The sequence below is a fragment of the Lepidochelys kempii genome, chromosome 13 (assembly GCF_965140285.1).
Source record: "Lepidochelys kempii isolate rLepKem1 chromosome 13, rLepKem1.hap1, whole genome shotgun sequence".
Classification (NCBI taxonomy): Eukaryota; Metazoa; Chordata; order Testudines; family Cheloniidae; genus Lepidochelys; species Lepidochelys kempii.
In genome coordinates this window covers 2,509,827-2,532,521 of record NC_136392.1, presented here as the reverse complement: position 1 = coordinate 2,532,521, position 22,695 = coordinate 2,509,827, and the positions used below count along the sequence as shown (strand labels likewise).

The following is a 22,695-nucleotide window of genomic DNA, read 5'->3' as shown; positions in this document are numbered from 1 at the left end:
TATGTATTTATACCATGTCCCTCACAATGAGAGCTGAACTCCTGCGGAATGGCTGTTAGATCTGTGGCTCCGTGGATCTACTGGGAAACACCCCCACCTCCCCCTGGGGGAGAAGAGGAGGGAGGAATCACAAAGTACGAAGTGAGCCATTCCTCCAGGCCCCCCTCGTACGAGCTCCGAGAGTTGGGCAGCATGCTGGGCAGATGCAGATGCGGCTCACAGCCGTGACAAACTGCAGCCACAGGCAGTGCGTGATTGATACACCGTGGTGGTCGCACCGTTCATCTCCAAGCAGCAGCTGCAGCAGCCTCTCCCTCTGCTCTTAACAAGGTGGTGAGTGACATGGACAATGGATGCAGAGGGGATTTCACCTCTGATCCAGAGAAGGAAGTACTCAGCTCCCTCCTGTCTGCTGGATTGCAGTGTGGCATGCTCTGCCCAGTGCTCAGTGAGCGGCTTTTAAAAGATTTATTTGGGACCCCCAAACCTGATCCTGCTTTGGAGACACGGGATCAAGTCACTGGCTCCTCCAGCCACGCCATCCTTCCAGCCCTTGCCTCTGTCACCAGCGCTCGGAATAACGCCTGACGCAGAACTGCAACAAGCAGTTTTGGTGCAAGGTGACAAATAACACAACAGAGCTGGAGTGCTGGGGCTTGGGCTGGTGGCTCTACCTGAAAAGCCGAGGGCCTGAGTCTGATCTCATGTCAGCTACTTTTACCCCAGCATCACTTCATTGCTTTCCGTGCAGTTACTCCTGACTCCTGACCTGAGCGAGTGAGACTAGAGGACAGTCCTGAGTCTTCTCAGGAGGCTGTGTGCAGTTGTTCTGACTGAAGATCAGGGGGAAAGGAGCTGGCACAGGAAGCGGGAGCTGGGAACGGTGCAGCCTGGTAGCTAGTGTTCACGGTTGTCCTTCGCATTACAATGGGCTGAGTAGATTTGGAACAGATGGTTTTCAGCTCCTTGTCCTTGCCAGAGCCCAGTGCAGTGAGCTGAGCTCATACCCTGTCAGCCCTCTCCTACTCTGCCAGCCGCCCCAGGCTTCCCTCTTCACTCCTCAGATTGTGCAGGAGATAGCTGGGCAATGGGAGGGAAAAGAGCAGTGGGGCTTCCCTGTGCTGAGCTTTCAGATCCTGAAACAGCAGATTGTGTAGCTGGCACTCGCAGAGGGAGAGGTGTGGGCTGAACCAGGAACTCCTGGCACGGTCTCCCTCTGTGGCCTTGGGCAAGGCCGGACAGTGCTTTGTGCCTCAGTTTCCCCAGCTGCAGAACAGGGGTAATCCTACCTTGGGGCAGGGGGGGACTTAGGGTTTGTAAAGTGCTGTGAAGAGGAAAAATGCTAAATACAGTTAAAGGTGGGTTGAGTGTTATGTTATTTGTATTTTATGGTTAGAACCCCCCAGTTCTCCATCAGGACAGGAGGGTCAGGGATTTTCAGAAGTATACAGCAAACATATTCACACTTGGCTCAAAAATGGGCTCTTGCTTTTCCTCAGAGGAAAAGCCACCGTTGTGGCTGGGTGTTCAAATCCCTTTGGTGCTGTGAGCTGAACTTGGACTCCTCACTAGAGAGGGGATCCCAGGAAATACAAGAGGACTTTGCCCTGTTTTCTCCCTTGCCCAGACACACCGTGGGCCCTGAGATCCCAGGACTTGCACATGTGCTTAACTACTGCAGGTGGCTAAGGCTTTGCCAGATTGGGGCCTGGTGGAGGAAGCATCTCCTGTCTGCGAGGGAGCAGTGAGTTGTGAGTGGCACAAAATGCTAGAATTAGCAGCTCCTTCAGCGCTGCATATTAAAGCCTCCTTTTTACACTAATGCAAACAAACAAATTGGTGCCGGGGAGCCTGGCTGCAGGGTCCCAGGCCGGCACACAGCAGTAATTGGCACATAATGAAACTGGAATTGAACTATTAAAATCACATTATTTGCTGACACTAATGTTTTGTTCGGTTGCCAATGCTCTGAAGGTCCTTTTGTGACTCTCAGCAGGAGAGACTCGTAACTATCTCACAAAGAGAGGGGGGCTGGGAAATAAGAAAATTAGGCCATTAAAGCAACTCCTAAGGGCTCTATTCCGAGCCACCACTTGAGAATGAGACTGAGCCGGAAAAATGGCCTTTTGTCCTCACACTCCGTTGAGAGGCTTCACTGACTGCAGGAGTCGCTGCTAAGAGCTTTTCTCCATCGGCCACGGGGCTGGGCGCTCGGAGTCCAACACGCTAGCGAGCGAGCAATTTTGGCATCTTTTCAGGACCTTCTGCAGGGCACTGCGTAACCGTCTATGTGTCGCACTGGGAATTAACCCTTTCACGCAGGAGATGCCAGCCACTGGTGGAGACCAAGAATTGTTCATCTCCCCTGGCTGATGCTTAAGCTTTCCCTTCGCCACCTCAGGGCCTGATCCTGCCAGGTGCTGAATGTCCTGGGGGCCTAATGACTTCAGGGAGAGATGAGAACATTCAGCCCCACATGGGGACACAGCCTTTATGCTGAGCCTCTCTGATGGGACCTAGCCTGTTGCTGCTCCTCAGGTCCTGGCCCTCTGTGCCTGCTTTAGCTTCCTGGCCCAGGGTGACTGGCCCCTTTAAGGGGAGATGGGGCTAGCCCCACTTGTGCCATAATTAATTAGCCTCAGAGGGTGGGGCTAAAGGGGGTCAGCTGGTGCTTTAATAAACACTTGGTTCTTATAAAAGGACTGAGCGTGAGCTCAATGTGGGGTGGAGTTACAGGAAGCGGGTAGCAGGCTGGTCTGCTCATTCACTCCTGTAAGAGGTCCTGAGCCAGGGCTCAGGAGAAGGTGATCCAGGGGAACCAGCCTGTAGACTGAGTCCTCAATAGAGGAGAGACTGAGAGGTGGCCCAGAAGGGAACTGGGAATGCTGCCCAGAGGGTGGGCTGAAGAAAAGCCCATGCAGGGCAATAGAATGTTTTGTTTGTTGGGACATTTTAAGTGGACTCCTGTTACCCTGGAAGGGGTTAACTTCATTTTGTGACTTTCTTGGAGTGCCAAGCCATGTGTCCAGCACTGACCTGGCTGTGTGGAGTTTCTTTATCAGGGCTGCTTAATAGGGAAACTGAGGCAGTGCTGCAGAGCCATCCCTGGTCATGGGGGTGCTTGGGAAGCAGCTGACCTTGTTGCAGACTGGGATGCTGGGGTTGGGGTTGGGTTGGGAGGGGCCTGCGCTCCTGAGGAGGCTAGGGCAAGCACAGTTGAATGGAAGGAGGCAAATGCTGGCTGGTGCCGATGAAATCTTCATGGGGTAGCTGACCTGCAAAGACTGGGGCCATTAATGTAAAGCCCAAGACACCACGATCTCAAGGCCAGTCCTGCATCTCCTTACCTACCCCCTCCTTTACCTTGGCAGGGAGTCCTGCTGCTTTCTCTTCAGCTTGTGCATCCACTCCATGCTGGCTGCGGCCACTTGTCTCAGAGCCCAGGCTCCCTGTGCCCCCTGCTGCCATGCGGGAGGAAGGCACCTGTCTGGAGAGCCTGGCCGCTCTCTCCCCAGGTCTCCTTGTCACTCTCCTTTCCCAGCCATGGGCAAAGCCTCTCTCAGGTGAGGAGCTGCGTGGGCAGGCTCTTCTCTGCAGCAGAGCGAGAGGGGTGGGAAGACCTTGGGATAAACCCCTCTCTGCTCTTCTGCTTTCATTCACTCCCAGGAGCTGCCTGCTGCAGTCCCACCTCTCCAGCAGCCTCCACAGGTGCCTCTGACTCTGGGGGTGCTGTTGGGGAGCTAGTGAGCAGGGTTAGCAATAAGGACTCCAAGGGACCAGTTCACCCCCTGCAAAATGCAAGTTAATCCCAGTGAAGTCAGCAGGCAGTTTGTATCCTGCAGGGCACTGATCAGACCCTGCGGTTCTGTGTGACCTTGGGCAAGGCCATCCCCCCACTTTCTGGACCTCCATTTCCCCACCTGTAAAATGGGGCCATTATCTTTGAAAACTCATGGCGATCGGGGGAGGTCCCGGACGACTGGAAAAAGGCTAATGTAGTGCCCATCTTTAAAAAAGGGAAGAAGAAGGATTCTGGGAACTACAGGCCAGTCAGCCTCACCTCAGTCCGTGGAAAAATCATGGAGTAGGTCCTCAAGGAATCAATTCTGAAGCACTTAGAGGAGAGGAAAGTGATCAGGAACAGTCAGCATGGATTCGCCAAGGGCAAGTCATGCCTGACTAATGCCTTCTATGATGAGATAAAACTGGCTCTGTAGATGAGGGGAAAGCAGTGAACATGTTGTTCCTTGACTTTAGCAAAGCTTTTGACACCGTCTCCCACAGTATTCTTGCCAGCAAGTTAAAGAAGTATGGGCTGGATGAATGGACTATAAGGTGGATAGAAAGCTGGCTAGATTGTTGGGCTCAACGGGCAGTGATCAATGGCTCCATGTCTAGCTGGCAGCCAGTATCAAGCGGAGTGCCCCAAGGGTCTGTCCTTGGGCCTGTTTTCTTCAGTATCTTCATTAATGATCTGGAGGATGGTGTGGATTGCACTCTCAGCAAGTTTGCAGATGACACTAAACTGGGAGGAGTGATAGATACGTTGGAGGGTAGGGATAGGATACAGAGGGACCTAGACAAATTAGAGGATTGGGCCAAAAGAAATCTGATGAGGTTCAACAAGGACAAGTGCAGAGTCCTGCTCTTAGGACAGAAGAATCCCATGCACCGCTACAGACTAGGGACCGAATGGCTAGGCAGCAGTTCTGCAGAAAAGGACCGAGGGGTTACAGTAGACCAGAAGCTGGATATGAGTCAACAGTGTGCCGTTGTTGCTAAGAAGGCCAGTGGCATTTTGGGATGTATAAGTAGGGGCATTGCCAGCAGATTGAGGGACATGATTGTTCCCCTCTATTCGACACTGGTGAGGCCTCATCTGGAGTACTGTGTCCAGTTTTGGGCCCCAACCTACAAGAAGGATGTGAAAAAATTGGAAAGCGTCCAGCAGAGGGCAACAAAAATGATTAGGGGACTGGAACACGTGATTTATGAGGAGAGGCTGAGGGAACTGGGATTGTTTAGTTTGCGGAAGAGAAGAATGAGGGGGGATTTGATAGCTGCTTTCAACTACCTGAAAGGGGGTTCCAGAGAGAATGGATCTAGACTGTTCTCAGTGGTAGCAGATGACAGAACGAGGAGTAATGGTCTCAAGTTGCAGTGGAGGAGGTTTAGGTTGGATATTAGGAAAAAACTTTTTCACTAGGAGGGTGGGGAAGCAGTGGAATGGGTTCCCTAGGGAGGTGGTGGAATCTCCTTCCTTAGAAGTTTTTAAGGTCAGGCTTGACAAAGCCCTGGCTGGGATGATTTAATTGGGGATTGGTCCTGCTTTGAGCAGGGGGTTGGACTAGATGACCTCCTGAGGTCCCTTCTAACCCTCATATTCTATGACAGTGATACTGGCTTTGTCGGGGTATACTGAGGCTCGGTTAATCTCTCGAGTGCTTGGAGATCCCCAGATGGAAGGGGCTGGTGCAGAACTGATGGTGTGAATAGGCTAAATACTGCTGTCCTCTTACTCAAGCCCCTTTTGACTCCGGCAGAGCTCCCCTGACTGCGATGAGAGTTGTGCCAAGTAAAAACTCAGTGAGGGCCTCAGGCTGTGGCTGGTTCTTACGAGCTGGTACATGGGGTGGGGGAGTGGAGCAGGTACTCGGCTATGTTCTTTCACCAGGCGCACACATGCTCTCCTGCGTATCATGGGGGATCTCGCTAGCAGCTCCCATTGCTTAATACGTGACTGGCGGGTGTTCAGCTGAGCCTGGTGTAAGAACCAATGTAGAGCCGAGCCGAGTTACTGGGCAGCCCCTACGTTTCCCCGGTGCAGAGCAGTCCCAAAGAGCAGGGACACCCGAGGGGTCAGGGTGGGGACGACTCCTCCTGACTTTGTGAGCTCCCTCACGTGGCTGGCCAAGAGTAGCGCTAGCTCTTCTGTGCAAACCCCCACAATCCCTTTCCAGGTGCCCAAAGGGGCTGATCTTTGAGGAAAAGCCGGGGTGCAGCCTCAAGGACTCACTGGGGTAGCCTGTGGGTCTTCCCTGAGAAATCCACATGTGGATCCCCACTCCAGCAAGACAGGGCCCCCTGCTGCCCAAGGTTGAAGTTCCTAGTGGGCAGTGATGGGGGGAGGCGGGCCTGTCCCTGCCCCTCTGGACCCTGAGAGTATAAGGGCTGGGGTAGCCTCTAGCGCCTATGGCGAGTCTGTTGGGGTTCTGCTGCAAGCCCCCCCCCTTGACTTGGCCTCTGGCTCTGCTGCTCAGTGTGGGGGAGCTACCCCTAGTCACTTTTCAGCCCATGCCCCCCAGGGCTGGACGCAGTGCGGGTGCTCAGGGTGACTGCCAGGAATGAGACCCTGGGCCGAGGTGCACAGGTTCGAGAGTTAGTTACTTACGCAGCTTCTATGAGCCTGCCTGTAAACAGAAAGCCGGCGTGGCGTGAGGCTGGGCGGGCACAGGGGTGGCTTGCTGGGTGGCAGAGTTTCTCCCCCTGGGGATATGGCTCTCCTGTCATCCCGGCCCTTCCCTGTCCTTCCCACAGTGATTGATGAATGTTTCCGCCATTAAGAGCCATTGCCAGGGATTCTGGCCCTTCCGAGTGGCTGGAAAATTGTCAAGAGCCCAGTAAATCCCCCGCCCTGCTGAATATTGAAAGCGCAGGATTAACAATCACTGTCACATGTCAGTGTCCTTGGTAACGCAGCCAGCCAGGGAGCTGTCAGCTCAGTGACAGCAGAAGGGCTCCTCTCTGTCTGCGGTGATACACCCCTAGCCCCAACTCTCCTCCCTCCGGGCTCCACTGCCCAGCCCAGCCTTGCCTGGCTCTGCCTCTCCCCTCCCGGTCCCTCAGCTGGCTGACTCACTCAGGCTGCTTTACTTCCCCTCTGCTCTCACCCCCCCGTTTTTCATTCAGCTCCCTGGTGTCTGCTGTCCTACAGACCAGATGCCCCTTTCCAGTGCACCAGCTGCAGGGGGCTTCACCCACCACTGAGGGGATTTCCAGCAGGGCTCCAGTTCTGCAGGGTCCCAGGCTTTCATGGGCAGGTGTCTCTGCCGTGCTTCAGCTCTGCAAGCCGCAGAGGCACTGTATAGTTGGTTAAATCCAGCCCGGGCACATATTCCCACCAGAGAATATTGGCAGGGAAGGTGGGCATCTGTCTGGCGTGGGCAGCCGGGCTCTGGCGCAGCAAGGCAGTCGGCTGGCGGTGTTCTGGCACTGCGGGATTCTGGCACCAAGGGAGCCCCCCTTGGGCAGTGCGGCATTCCATCGCACCCGCATCCCCGGCGGAGCAGCCTGGCACAGCAGCCTGGCAGGCTCTGGGGGAGGAAGGGGCAAGGCCTCCGTCCCTTGCAGGCTCTGGATTTACTCCCAAGTGGCCGTGCCTGCATACACAGGGCCCAGTGCTCTGCGGCTCTCCTGGGCAGCCCTGCTGATTTCTGGCCCTGTCTCTCCTCTCTGGGCCCAGCTGCCACACGCTCTTTCTGGCTCATTATCTATCTCTCCTTTGTCTCTAGGGGTGTCTCTCCCTCCTCTGCTGCTCCCTGGTTCCAGGGCCCACGCGCGCGCCCACCCACCCCTGCCCACGCACCCCTCCACATTACCCCACGTTGCTGTTTCTTCTGTCAAACCAATTGTCACTTTTCAGCTGCTCTGGAACCTTCAGGCTCCAAGAGTCCATCTGCCTCTCCCAGCAAATTTCTCTCCTTGCTGTCTCCTGAGCATCCTTCGGGGCCGGGCTCCCTTCCCTGGGGGTTTCCATTGCCAGTGTGTGCAAGAGGCGAAGGAAAGTCTCCTTCACAGGAGGCTGAGGGAAGCCGCTGTGCGAGTTCTGCCATCCAGCTCCTCCTCCACGCACAGAGCAGCAGCCGCGAGGGTGCCCCAGTGCCCGGGACAGTCACGGCCTGCAGCACCCAGCTCAGTGCATGGATAAGGAAAAGGTGGTTTCAGGGGCGAGTGGTGCATGTTTCACTGGAGAAGGGTTGTGCAGTTTGTTTGCCAAGAAGGCTTGGCTATTGGGCTGCAGTGAGAGAGACACAGAAAGACCCAAGATCTCTAGGAGCTTCCCCCTCCCCACCCATCCCTACCTGAGCACCGGTGCCACTGGCTCTCCCGCATCTTCCCACCCTCTGGGGTAAATTCATTTGACTGCTTCGGTATACAAATGACTGCTCCTATTAGAGCTCTTGCCTGAGCAAAAAGCAGCCACTATTCCCAGGGCAGGATCAAATATCTTCCGCCTGCCCCTGGCTTCCTGCTCCTTTACTCCCAGTTCCTGGTGGGGGTCTGAGAATGAGCTCTAGTTCAGGTCCCAGCGGCCCTGCCCTGGCCCCCCAGATGCCAGCTGCTACCTTCTCTCATCTGCTCTCCTTCCCTCGCTGCGTCTTGCACTTTCCCCCTCTCTTCTTCCTCCGTCACAAAGCCCTGCCGCCATGCTCTGGGAGCTGTGGGTCTCTGCGGGTCGCTGCGTGCCTGGTGGGTGGCATGATGAGTGGGGGTACCTGTGGCACCCCAGGTCTTGCCTGAGGGGCAGTCTGGAAGGGGGCTGGTCCCGTGGGTCTGGACTTGGATGTGGAGTGCTGCTGCGACGGTACGTCCCTGTGGGGAACCGAGCGGCAGCTTTCAGGGGGCTGTTAACCTGCCCTAGGGAGCGGGTGTGGCAGAAGTTTGGGCTGGAGGAGACCAAGGGTGGAGCGCTGTCCGGGCCGGAGGGTGAGGTGGAATGTGTGGGTCTGGGCCGGGGAGAGCCGCCTGAGGGACCACTACCTGGCAGTGATGCCTTCCTCTTTGCACACTCTGAACAGTGTGTTTCTCCATAAGCCAGGGACTGAGAAACCACGGGATCAAGTCCAGGGCTGGTGTAATCAGGCAAAACACCACTGAAACCAATGGTGAGGCACCAGTTTGCACCAGGCTTGAATTTGGCCCAGTAAGAGGAACGATCCCTCTCTGGGTGTGTTCACAGGCGCGTGTCTGTGGCTATTGCACAATGATAGGAATTGCTTCACTGCTCCCTCTTGTCTTGCCCATGTGTCCTAGCTGCAGCTTTGCACCTTGCTCTCTCTCCTTTATCCCCCTTGGGGCGATTCTGTCCTGCAGAAAGGTGCTTGGCCTCAAGACTGATATAGACGTTCCTTGGATCCCTGCATTCTGCATGGTCTAGGTACTCCACACCCCGATGAACCTGCTGCTGGCCACCTGCCGCTGCTGGATGACCCTCAGCCTGTCGCGGATACAACCCTAACCCTAAAGCTTATGCTCAGATAAATTTGTTAGTCTCTAAGATACCACAAGACGTCCTTTTCTTTTTCCTAACCCTCAAGTTACTCCTAGCACATGAGTGAGCACTAGCTAGCTCTGGCTGGTAAATAGACCCTGCCTTGTTCACTCCTGTTTGCCCACTAGTCCAAAGTCGCCCCCAGACTCCCTGTTATGGACTCCCTCTCTTCATACCCCCTGAGCAGAGCTGGGTGAAATATTTTTGGCACATAGGAAATTTGGTGAGAAATGCATTTTTCAGGACCCCTACACTGTCCATGAATTCAGAGTGAATTCGGCAAATGCCTTTGGCTGACAACTAAAATATCAAAAATCTGGAAGCGTTTTGCTTTTAAAAAAATTGAAACGAACCATTTTAAAACGTCTGGTTTGATTTGACATTTGAACATAAGAGTGGCCATACTGGGTCAGACCAAAGGTCCATGTAGTCCAGAATCCTGTCTTCCAACAGTGGCCAATGCCAGGTGCCCCCGAGGGAATGAACAGAACAGGGAATCATCAAGTGATCCATCCCCTGTCGCCATTCTCAGCTTCTGGCAAACAGAGGCTAGGCTAGGTGTAATTGGAAATATTTCATGTTGACCCCCACGTATTTTCTTCTGTATTTTATTCCACCAAGACACCCAAAAGTCAGTTTGGCTCGAAACAAACCAGTTTTCCCCTGGGATTTTTCAGTTCAGCCACCAAACTGACAAATCAGGTATTTCTTCAGCTCTGCTCCTGAGTGCTGGTTTCTCAGCTCTGGCCTAGCATTAGCTTCTCTCCCTGGGAATTATAGCAAGGCCATGGAAATAGAAACTTTGATTCCTAATCCCTGGAGTGCCAGCAGACTCCAATATCTGAGAGCTCCCTCACAGCCAGGGACTCCAAAAGAATCCAAGCAGAAAGCCAACCCCATGCCCGAGAGCAGATGCCTGGGCCACTCCATACCAAACTTCTGGCTTTGCAAAGTTGATCTTTTCAAGAGCAGAACTTTCTAGCACTGGTGCCCCACCCCTTTGAGAGCATTCGCTGGGCAGTTCACCCCCTCTGGTCCCACAGCCTCCCGTAGCCCCAGTCTGGGTAAAGAGGGCTCCTAGCACAAGGCAGCCAGAAGGAGCTGGGGCTGAGTGTGAGAAGCTGTTATGGAAAAGGACTCTAGACCCGTCCTTTGCCATCCTTCCCCAGCACATCGCCCCTGCCCAGGATTTCCGCTGCAGCACGTTCTTCCTTTCTTTCCCTGCTCGAAGATCACTGGGGTTTTGCACAGGCTGGGAGGTAGCCCAGCTTGGGAACACCAGCCCCTGTTGTTTGACATCCACACGGCCTTGCTTGGAGCTGCGTTATTCAGGGGAAATCACACCCAGAGACTCCTGCTGCAAGTCCCGCGGGGCTCGGTGGGACCATTCTTCCCTTCCCTTCTCCATGCACTGAAATCTTCCAAGAGATCTGCTCTGTATGTGTTGGGCCAACACTTCCTGCACTAAGAATGGGGAGGAGGCAAGCACTGAACCAGGAGGAACTCTCAGCTGGAACAGATGGCAGCTGCAGCTGAGTGCTCGCGCGGGCTGTGAGTTGGGGGGCTTTGCTCCTTGGGAAAGACGTATGTGTTGAAGGTGCCAGCGGAGTGTAATTTGTCTGTTCGCTGGCTAGATATGGCCCTGTCTCCGCTCTGCCTTTTATCAAATCCCCCACAGCAAGGAGCCCATTTCCCAGGAATAGTCGCTCAGGAGCAGTGACTTATTGCAGCTGAGAAAATGAACTTTGCTCAGGCTCTCCCGAGGCGGCCAGCACGTTCCTGGCTGCACCACAGGGGGGGCGCCAGGCCTTGGTGTCTTCCAGCAGCCAGAGCGGGGCCAAGCCCACCTCCTTGGAGCTGATATATGGGCTTAAAGTGCTGGGATACGGCTTTCTCCTGGCACTCACCAGCTAATGGAGTCGACTGACAGCATTTTATGAATCTGATACAAAGGCCATCAGTTTGCGTGACAGTTTTACTAGGTTGGGAGGGAGCTTTATAGTCCCACTTCCTTTTGCTTAATCTTTCTGTTTTCCCAGTCATTTGTCTCCCGCCTTCCAACACCTACGTGAGGTGGTTTGAGTAGCAGAGCAGTGTGGAGCACAGACCAGCAACCAGCTCCTCAGCCCTGCTCCACCACTGGGGCTCAGCTATGCCCTCTCGGGACGCCCTTTCCCCAGGGATCCAGCTCCCCAGCTGGCACAGTTCTCCTCCTTCCCGGGGCAAGGAGAGAGAGAGGAATTGGATGTCTAGTATATAATTCAGAGGATGTAATTGACTGTGAGCACCGAGGCTGTTTGTCCCCAGTGCCCTGGTGAGAGCCACAGGCAGCTGGGGAGAGCCTCTGGCGGTGAATACCTGGCCCCTGAGCTGGGTAAGGCAGGAGCTCCAGCACTGACTGGCTGTGAATCAAGCTGCATTGTAGCTCCCCTCACTTGTGGTCAGTTTTCCTTGAGCACCTGTGAATGTGAGATAATGAACAGCAAGGGTGAGACCATGAGATGACAGGGCACTGCTGTAGGGAACCTCAGATCTCTGGGGCGTTATGGCCTGGGTCAGGCAGGGCACCCTGCAGGGAATCATAGGATCATAGAATCATAGAAGATTAGGGTTGGAAGAGACCTCAAGATGTTATGCAGATAAAACTACACAGGATCGTTTCAGGGGACAAGACAATATGTCACATTTATTATAACACAATTTGATTTATGACCAATAACTAATTTCTAATACCTGTGTATACACACACACCCCACACACCCCAAATGTTCTGCAGCTGCTGTATAATTACCAGTCCTGAATGTAGCTTGGGTTCGTGGCGTGGGTTCGTAGCTTGTAGCGGCTCACTGGCCAGGAAAGCCGGGCACAAGGAAGAGCTGGGTCTCTGTTGGGCATGCACCAATGCCCTTCCATGTTGGCAGCAGAATGTTACCCTCCAAAGTCTTCCATCGCATCCATCCTTTTTATAGGCTTTAGTATGAATCCAGAGTCTATAGGTCCTGCTGTGTCAGGCTGCCTCTGGGTCCGGTGTGACTGATCACCCGTCAATTGCAGACATATGTCTTTCAGCCTGGGACCTGGCTTTGAAGTTTCTTCAGTTGTACTTTTGTTCTTTTCTTTTGAGGGTGGACTCTTCTTGCTTTGTCAGGGCTGTTGTCTGCATCTTCAGCCGTTGGCGTTTACACTTTATTTCATCAGGACAGGCTGGGGCTGGAGGTTGATTCCATCATCCATCCATCCCTCATTCCCACATCTAAACTACACTCATCAGATTACAGCCGGGTTTTGCAAAATGAAGGTTGCAGCAGGGTTTACAAAATGGAGTGAGCATTTTAAAATGGAGTTTGGGACAAGCTGAAATGGAGTTTGAGTTACAATATGGACAGGTGTAAGGAATGACAAACAGTGAGCAGAAGTTACAATATAGACAAGTATAATGAATGACAAACAGTGAGCAGAAGTTACAATGTTGAAACTGTGTAAAACAATTGGATTGAAAGTGAAACTCAATTAGCCAGTTATTGGGGTAACCGGTTTTATGAATGAATGTTGTTTCATTCAAAAAACTTTGCTTATGAAGTTATATTAATAAAGTGAACAATTAAAAACTATTTCATTGATCAGTTCTACAAGTAGGTCATCTGGTCCAGTGGTTCTCAAACTTGTGCACTGGCGACCCCTTTCACATAGCAAGCTGCTGAGTGCGACCCCCCTTATAAATTAAAAACACTTTTTTATATATCAAACACCATTATAAATGCTGGAGGCAAAGCGGGGTTTGGAGTGGAGGCTGACAGCTCGCGACCCCCCATGTAATAACCTCACGACCCCCTGAGGGGTCCTGACCCCCAGTTTGAGAACCCCTAATCTAGTCCAACCCCCTGCTCAAAGCAGGACCAACCCCAACTAAATTATCCCAGCCAGGGCTCTGTCAAGCCTGACCTTAAAAACCTCTAAGGATGGAGATTCCACCACCTCCCTAGAGAACCCATTCCAGTGTTTCACCACCCTCCGCGTGAAATAGTGTTTCCTAATATCCTACCTAGACCTCCCCCACTGCAACTTGAGACCATTGCTCCTTGTTCTATCATCTGCCACCACTGAGGACAGCTGAGCTCCATCCTCTTTGGAACCCCCTTCATGTAGTTGAAGGCGGCTATCAAATCTCTCCCCACCCCCCTTCTCTTCTGTCGACGAAATAAGCCCAGTTCCCTCAGCCTTTTCTCATAAGTCATGTGCCCCAGCCCCCTGATCATTTTCGCTGCCCTCCGCTATAGTGAGGGTCCCAAAACTGGACGCAATACTCCAGATGTGGCCTCACCAGTGCTGAATAGAGGGGAATAATCACTGCCCTTGATCTGCTGGCAATACTTCTACTAATGCAGCCCAATATGCCGTTAGTCTTCTTGGCAACAAGGATACACTGTTGACTCATATCCAGCTTCTCGTCCACTGTATTCCCCAGCTCCTTTTCTGCAGAACTGCTGCTTAACCAGTCGGTCCCCAGTCTGTAGCGGTACATGGGATTCTTCCATCCTAAGTGCAGGACTCTGCACTTGTCCTTGTTAAACTTCATCAGATTTCTTTTGGCCCAATCCTCCAATTTATCTAGGTCACTCTGGACCCTATCCCTACCCTCCATAGTATCTACCTCTGCCTCCAGCTTAGTGTCATCCACGAATTTGCTGAAGGTGCAATCCATCCCATCCTCTACATCATTAATGAAGATGTTGAACAAAACCGGCCCTAGGACCAACTTCTGGGGCACTCTGCTTGATACTGGCTGCCAACTAGAAATGGAGCCATTGATCACTACCCGTTGAGCCTGACAATCTAGCCAGCTTTCTATCCACCTTATAGTCCATTCATCCACCCCATACTTCTTTAACTTGCTGGCAAGAATATTGTGGAAGACTGTATCAAAAGCTTTGCTAAAGTCAAGGTATATCGCGTCCACCGCTTTCCCCATATCCACAGAGCCAGTTATCTCCTCACAGAAGACAATCAGGTTGGTCAGGCACGACTTGCCCTTGGTGAATCCATGTTGACTGTTCCCAATCACCTTCGTCTCCTCCAAGTGCTTCACAGTGGATTCCTTGGGGACCTGCTCCATGGTTTTCCAGGGACTGAGGTGAGGCTGATGGGTCTGTAGTTCCCCGGATTCTCCTTCTTCCCATTTTTAAAGATGAGCATGATATTTGCCTCGTTCCAGTCGTCCGGGACCTCCCCCCATCGCCACGAGTTTTCAAAGATAATGGCCAATGGCTCTGCAATCACATCCGCCAACTCCCTCAGCACCCTCGGCTGCATTAGATCCGGCCCCATGGACTTGTGCATGTCCAGCTTTTCTAAATAGTCCTGAACCTGTTATTTCACCATTGAGGGCTGCTCGTCTCCTCCCCATGCTGTGCTGCCCAGTGCAGCAGTCTGGGAGCTGACCTCTGTGAAGACAGAGGCAAAAAAAGCGTTGAGTACTCCAGCTTTTTCCACATCCTCTGTCCCTAGGTTGCCTCCCTCATTCAGCAAGGGGCCCACACTTTCCCTGACCTCCTTGTCGCCAACATACCTGTAGAAGCCCTACTTGTTCCCCTTCACATTTCTTGCTAGCTGCAACTCCAATTGTGGTTTGGCCTTCCTGATGACTCTGCCCCTGCAGGCTCGAGCAATATCTTTATACTCCTCCCTAGTCATCTGTCCGAGTTTCCAATTCTTGTAAGCTTCCTTTTTGTGTTTAAGCTCACACGGCTGGAGCCATTGCTCTCTGATGTGCATGGCTGTGGACAATTCCCACAGACTAGTCACCCCGCATCAGTCCTGGGGGCAGGGCTATAAGACAGAAGGGAATTTGCAGCTTGAATTGTGCTCACCTAAGGCTCTGTCTACACCGGAGTCAGGGGTGTGACCGTAGACGTACCCCAATTAGCTCCGGTGCCAATAGCAGGGAAGCCGTGATAGCAGAGACAACAGCAGGGCTGCACACACTGGCCTTGGGGGTGTACTTGAGGGCTAGCTTCCCCGCTGCTGTTCCTGGAGATGGTGAGATCAAAGCCAGGCTAGGGGTGTGTACACATGCCACAGTCGCACCTCAGATTGTCATGTAGACAGGATTCCTGTGGCCCAGTGGCTGCATAGGAGCTGCCTGGAGCAGAGGGCAGTGTAAAAGCACAAAAGCCTCTTCCTCGGCCTCTGGCAATGGCTCACCACAGACCCAGCGCAGCTGGTCGGTCCCAGGCTTGTTGCTGGTGGGGGGGAAGGGAGTCCAGTCCCTGTTTGCAAGGTAAAAGACGGCCTGTTTGTAAATCACAAGCATGTGTCCACACAAACACCTCCGCTGACCCCACGCTGGCTACCATATGGCAGGCACAAGCCATGTGATGGCAGCAGCCAGAGCCAGGGAAGGCTCCGTCATCAAAACCCTGTGAGTTTCCTGCATACAGCTCCCGAGGTCTCAGTCAGAGCAGCTGTTCCCTTTATCCTGTCTGATCAGCACGGCAGGGGAAGAGGGGCAGGCCTCAGTCGGGTTAGGGAAAAAATAGATATCCACTTCCGAAAGCCAAGGTGCCACGTTCTCCCTCTGAGATCAGTGCTGCCAAACTGCACCCCCCAGGTCAGTGTGCAACCCAGCGAGATAGACCAGGGATCTCACGCTGGAGGGGAGAGTGGGTGTGATCCCAGTGAAATAGACCAGAACTCCGCGTTCACAAGGCGAAAGGTATCGTGATATCCCAGGGAAAGATACTGGGACTCAGTATACAAAGAGGCCAGACTCTGTGGCATGAACAACTGTGGGGATGTGCAGCCTAGCCAGACTCTGTACCCACTGATGCCCTGCATATCCTGCGAGGGGATCCCCTTCAAGGGCATCTGGGTATGCCCAGTTCCTGTCCTGGCCCGAGCCCAGCATGCCCAGTCTCTCCTGGATCCCTGTGAGGGTGGGTTTGGGTTACTCTCTTGCTGATTGGCAGTCAGGCTGACCAGTCTTCTACCTCTCCCACATTCCCCCCAGCCACAGAAGCCTCCTGTACAAGGCTGCAGGGCGTCTGCACAGGGCTCTGTTTCATGGCACACAACACGGGATCCCTGCATGGAACGCGGCATCCTCCTACCCCACCAGGCACCAATCTGGCTGCCTTTGGGGCCCTCTGCACCCAGGAGGAAGAGCTCAGCACTTGTCCCATGACCAGTAACAGCTATTAACATGCAGAGCCAGAGGGGAAAATGTTATACTTATAAGAAGTACACGGGATCTTTATAGGGGAGAAGGCAGCACGCCGCATTTATTGAGAATACAACAGTTAGCGTGTGCTTTTCAATCACACACCCCATGCACACAGTCCTGCCAGTCGATGTTTATAGTTACCAGTCCAGAGTCTGGATCAATCTAGTGGCCAGCCAGACTGGTCGCAAAGGGGAGCAGGGCTCTGTTGGTTGTGATCCGATGCTCCCGGAGCGTGGCAAGATGAACCCAAAGTCCCATGGCCAAGCACCCTGTTCTTATAGTCTTTTTTCCCTGTTGAAGTCTATGGATTTTGCTGTGTCATTTTGTGACCGGTTACTTCTTCATTCGTGTATCTTTTGGTGTAAACATTCCAATACACCTCCGAGAGGGTCATCCTGTCCTGGTTCCAATTTAATCAATTGTCCTGTCTTTAGGGGTGTCAGCCTTCCCCTCAGGGTCGTCAATCTGCCCTTCCTTCATTATGGATGCACGTTGACGGTTCTCTGGTGTCCTTAAATCTCTTCACTCCTTCTTCCTTGACCATCTGGCTATAACAACGGCCTTCACACCTTATCTTTTCCTGATGCAAACACTCCTCATTCACACAAACTGTCTTTTTATAAAAAGAAAAGGAGGACTTGTGGCACCTTAGAGACTAACCAATTTATTTGAGCATGAGCTTTCGTGAGCTACAGCTCACTTCATCAGATGTTTACCGTGGAAACTGCAGCAGACTTTATATACACACAGAAATCATGAAACAATACCTCCTCCCACCCCACTGTCCTGCTGGTAATAGCTTATCTAAAGTGATCAACAGGTGGGCCATTTCCAGCACAAATCCAGGTTTTCTCACCCTCCACCCCCCCACACAAATTCACTCTCCTGCTGGTGCTAGCCCATCCAAAGTGACAACTCTTTACATAATCAAGTCGGGCTATTTCCTGCATAGATCAAGGTTTTCTCACATCCCCCCCACCCCCATACACACACAAACTCACTCTCCTGCTGGTAATAGCTCATCTAAACTGACCATTCTCCAGGTTTAAATCCAAGTTAAACCAGAACATCTGGGGGGGGGGGGTAGGAAAAAGCAAGAGGAAACAGGCTACCTTGCATAATGACTTAGCCACTCCCAGTCTCTATTTAAGCCTAAATTAATAGTATCCAATTTGCAAATGAATTCCAATTCAGCAGTTTCTCGCTGGAGTCTGGATTTGAAGTTTTTTTGTTTTAAGATAGCGACCTTCATGTCTGTGATTGCGTGACCAGAGAGATTGAAGTGTTCTCCGACTGGTTTATGAATGTTATAATTCTTGACATCTGATTTGTGTCCATTTATTCTTTTACGTAGAGACTGTCCAGTTTGACCAATGTACATGGCAGAGGGGCATTGCTGGCACATGATGGCATAGATCACATTGGTGGATGTGCAGGTGAACGAGCCTCTGATAGTGTGGCTGATGTTATTAGGCCCTGTGATGGTGTCCCCTGAATAGATATGTGGGCACAATTGGCAACGGGCTTTGTTGCAAGGATAAGTTCCTGGGTTAGTGGTTCTGTTGTGTGGTATGTGGTTGTTGGTGAGTATTTGCTTCAGGTTGCGGGGCTGTCTGTAGGCAAGGACTGGCCTGTCTCCCAAGACTTGTGAGAGTGTTGGGTCATCCTTTAGGATAGGTTGTAGATCCTTAATAATGCGTTGGAGGGGTTTTAGTTGGGGGCTGAAGGTGACGGCTAGTGGCGTTCTGTTATTTTCTTTGTTAGGCCTGTCCTGTAGTAGGTAACTTCTGGGAACTCTTCTGGCTCTATCAATCTGTTTCTTTACTTCTGCAGGTGGGTATTGTAGTTGTAAGAAAGCTTGAAAGAAATAGAGACTGGGAGTGGCTAAGTCATTATGCAAGGTAGCCTGTTTCCTCTTGCTTTTTCCTACCCCCCCCCCCCCAGATGTTCTGGTTTAACTTGGATTTAAACCTGGAGAATGGTCAGTTTAGATGAGCTATTACCAGCAGGAGAGTGAGTTTGTGTGTGTATGGGGGTGGGGGGGATGTGAGAAAACCTTGATCTATGCAGGAAATAGCCCGACTTGATTATGTAAAGAGTTGTCACTTTGGATGGGCTAGCACCAGCAGGAGAGTGAATTTGTGTGGGGGGGTGGAGGGTGAGAAAACCTGGATTTGTGCTGGAAATGGCCCACCTGTTGATCACTTTAGATAAGCTATTACCAGCAGGACAGTGGGGTGGGAGGAGGTATTGTTTCATGATTTCTGTGTGTATATAAAGTCTGCTGCAGTTTCCACGGTAAACATCTGATGAAGTGAGCTGTAGCTCACGAAAGCTCATGCTCAAATAAATTGGTTAGTCTCTAAGGTGCCACAAGTACTCCTTTTCTTTTTGCGAATACAGACTAACACGGCTGTTCCTCTGAAACCTGTCTTTTTATAGAGACCTTTGAGAATACAAACAGTGTCAGTTTATTTTGAGCAAAAGACATTGTAAATTAAGCCTTCCTCTAATCTCCTTAACATAGACACAATACAAGATCCTGTCTCTTACTTACTAAACCTTAAAACAAAGAAATGTATATTTAACTAGAGTGCCTAATTTGTAATACATATAGGAAATCATAGTAGACATTATAACTTATCCTAAAACAAAAGGGTGACCATAATCAGGCGTAAGGATTGTGCTGGTCTGTCCCTGCCTTAACATCAGTACAGACACTGGTAGTCTGTCAGAGGGTCATTCCTTTCTGCTATTCAAAAAGGGTGGCTGGCAGGATGAAATCAAATCATACATTAATTCTCATAGTACAGTTATAAAATCCTGCTCCTACAGAGACTTCAAGCAGGAGGAGCACAGGAAAGCATCTGCTAGTGGACTCACTTGTCCTGTCACGCGTCTCCTTGCCCAGCGAAGGTGTTGGCAGAACGGGGTCAGCCTCAGGGGGGAGCATGGGACATTAGACCTGAGTGGGAGTTTTACCGAGTTCCTTTGGCACCCCAGGGATTTCAAAGGGCGTCACAAAGCAGTGAGTTAAACACTCAGGGCAGGCAAGAGCTCAAGGAGGAAGATCCTGAGCCCCATGCATTAGCAGCTGCTTCACTGAGAGGGGGCGCTGGCCTGGACGCGGCTGTTCTCCCCTGCTGCCGGGATACCTCGTTAGGAGAGCGAGAAAGGACCTCGCTTCAATGTCTCGTCCCAAAGGCGGGGTATTCAACCGGGCAGCCCCCTGCCCCTCTGCTCCACTGCAGGGCCAGAGGGGAGCGCGATGCCAGCTGGCCTATTCGCTGCGAGGGGAAGGAGGATACTCATCTCCCCCATCCCGGGTTTCTGTGGCCAGCTATGAACGTGCTCGGGATGAATCTGAACATACTTGGAAGGATCCTCGAGTCTCCCAAACTTCGGTGCCTTACCCTGGCCCCACAATGCAGGATTCTGTGGCCTTGCTCTTATCCCCCGGACCAGCCGCTGCCTGCCTACCCCAAGCCTAGACTGCATGGCTGGGCCGGGCAGCAGGGCCGCGTGCCAGTCTCTGACATTCAGGGGTCAAGCGAGTGGGGAGCACGGGCTCGCTCCAGTCTCACCCGCTGTCTTCCCTGCCTCCTGCACAGGTACCTCCGGACCCTGTACCTCGGCCTCCAGAGCCGCTGGCAGTCAGAGCACAGACAGCGCCACTTCTACTGGAGGATGATGTTCGAGAGCGCGGACATCAGCATGCTGCGGCTGCTGGAGACCTTCCTGAAGAGCGCCCCCCAGCTGGTGCTGCAGCTGAGCATCATGGTGCAACAGAACAACATTGAGCCCCTGCAGGGTAAGGGACGACCCCCGCCGACCCAGCCCCCATCCCAGCCTTCCTGCCCCCTCTCATCACCTGTCACTGCCGGGGACGTGCCACGAAATTAAAAGGTGGCAAATTCAAAACTGAGAGACAGAAAGGGTTTCTCACACAGTGGGGGAGGAGACTGTGGAACTCTCTGCCACTGGGAGTTGCTGAGGCCAAGAATTTAGCAAGAGTCGAAAAGGGATTGGACACTTGTACGGATAACGAAAACAACCAGAGCTGTCAATAGTTAATGGTCAAATTCTGGAAGGGACATAAAACCTCCTGCTTTGGAGCTGAAGCCAGAGTCTCTAACTGAGGGACCGGGAGGAGACCTAATGTGGTGGCAGATTATCGCATATCTGCTCCTGCGGATTCTTACCCCTTCCCCTGCAGGATCTGATGTTGGGCTCTGGCACAGACAGGACACTGGGCTAGAGGGAGCTGGGATCTGATCCAGCCTGGCCACACCCATGTTCCATCTTCTGTCTTCCCTTCCTCTTCCTCCCATCTCATACCATCCCCTCCTCCTGTTCCTCTCCTTCCTCTCCCCTCCAACTCCCTGACTCATTCTGTGTCTCCGCAGGTCTCTCGGCCTCAGCCTCCCTGGTGTCCCTGGCGTGGATGATCGCCTCCTACCAAAAGGTGCTGCGGGACTCGCGTGAGGACAAGATGCCCATGTCCTACAAGGGGGCAGTGGTGCAGATCCTCTGGCACCTGTTCACCATCGCTGCCCGCGCCATTGCCTTCGCCCTCTTTGCCTCCGTGTTCCAGCTCTACTTTGGCATCTTCATCGTCACGCATTGGTGCATCATGACCTTCTGGATCATCCAGGGGGAGACGGACTTCTGCATGTCCAAATGGGAGGAGATCATCTACAACATGGTGGTGGGCATCATCTACATCTTCTGCTGGTTCAACGTGAAGGAGGGCCGGAGCCGCTGCCGCATGGCCATCTACTACACCATTACGCTGGCGGAGAACGCGGCCCTCACCGGGCTCTGGTACATGTACTATGACCGCCAGGCCACCGCTGACTTCGACGCCTTAATCATCGTCTGCGTGGTCTCCTCCAGCTTCGCCCTGGGCATCTTCTTCATGTTCATCTACTACTGCCTCTTGCACCCCAACGGGCCAGTGTTCGGCCCCCAGACCAGCGGCTGCATTTTCAAAAAGGCGCCGGCCGCCTGCGTGGGACCCCCGGAGGACGTAATCACCAGCCCCCCGCGCTCCTTGCCACGGACTACAGGGGGGGAGAGGGAAGGGGTGCCAGGGGACAGGGACAGCTGCGTGCCTGTTTTTCAGGTCAGGCCAAGCGTCCCCCCAACCCCTGTTGCCCGCGCCCCCCGGACAGAAGGGCCCGTCATCCGAATAGATCTGCCCAGGAAGAAGTACCCTGCCTGGGACGCCCATTTCATTGACAGGCGGCTCCGTAAGACGATCCTAGCGCTGGAGTATTCTTCTCCGGCTACCCCACGCCTGCAGTACCGCAGCATGGGGGCCTCGCAGGAGGTGCTGGAGTATGAGACCACGGTGTAGGCCACCGCGGGAGCCATGTAACTGCCTAGCATGCCCCCCCACCCCCACCGTGGGGCTGACACAATGGTGCATTTCCAGAACCCAAGGGGGGTCGCTGGTCAGAGCCCACTGGCCGCCAGCCAAGCCCGGCCTTCCGCTGCCCTGGAGAGTGGCTGTCCAGTATCTTCTTAGCATTTTGCCTTTGTGTTCATTCGCACTGATGGCCCCGCACCTCCCCGCTCTACCCCCCATCCCAGAGGGGTTGGCGAGGTCAGCTGGTGCTACCTGCCCCGCTCTGCCTTGACGAGCTCCCCCTCTAGGCAATGCCATGGCAAAGTTTTCCTCCCTGTGCCCCAGTTGCGTCCAGGCTGCCTCCCTGGCACCCCCACAGATGGGCCCAGAGGAGTCCATCCTCCCCTCCAGGCGGGAGTCTTTGTTGGTGCTGAAATACCTCACCTGTACCTGAGCTCAAACAGCCTGGAGCCGCCCCATGGTGTGGCCTCTAGCCACCGGCAAAGGGGCAGGGCACCTGGTGCAGGAGGGGTTGCACAGAGCCCGGCTGGAGAGGCTGGGGAGCAGCTTCCTTGTGGGTGTGAGGACTGGCCGGAGCTGGGGAGCAGGGTGTGGGAGGGGCCACGGAATGGGGGGTGGGGGAATCAGGGAAGGCTGAGCGCCCTGGGTACAGAAGTGCACCACAACCCCCAGTTACTCTGGGCACAGGGGGGCCCTGGGAAGTGGGGCTGAAGCATGCGGAGCTCTGGGGGAAAGGTGGGGCCCTGGTTGCTGGAACACACACTGGGTGCTGGGGCGTGCCGGGGGTGCTGGGGTAAGGTGGAGCATGGCAAGATCACAGGCGCAATCCTTCAT

The 22,695-nt window shown here is 53.3% G+C and overlaps 1 protein-coding gene across 1 annotated transcript in view; it reads left to right on the top strand.

The window, feature by feature from the left end:
* The window catches only part of XKR7 (XK related 7), a 33,737-nt gene extending 11,293 nt beyond the window's left edge, over window positions 1–22,444 (top strand). Inside the window, exons 2-3 of the mRNA XM_073308837.1 lie at window positions 20,102–20,301; window positions 20,897–22,444. Of these exons, the coding sequence (XP_073164938.1) occupies window positions 20,102–20,301; window positions 20,897–21,849 (1,153 nt within the window). The 3' untranslated portion in view covers window positions 21,850–22,444. The remainder of the gene's footprint in view (window positions 1–20,101; window positions 20,302–20,896) is intronic.
* Window positions 22,445–22,695: the final 251 nt, after the last annotated feature.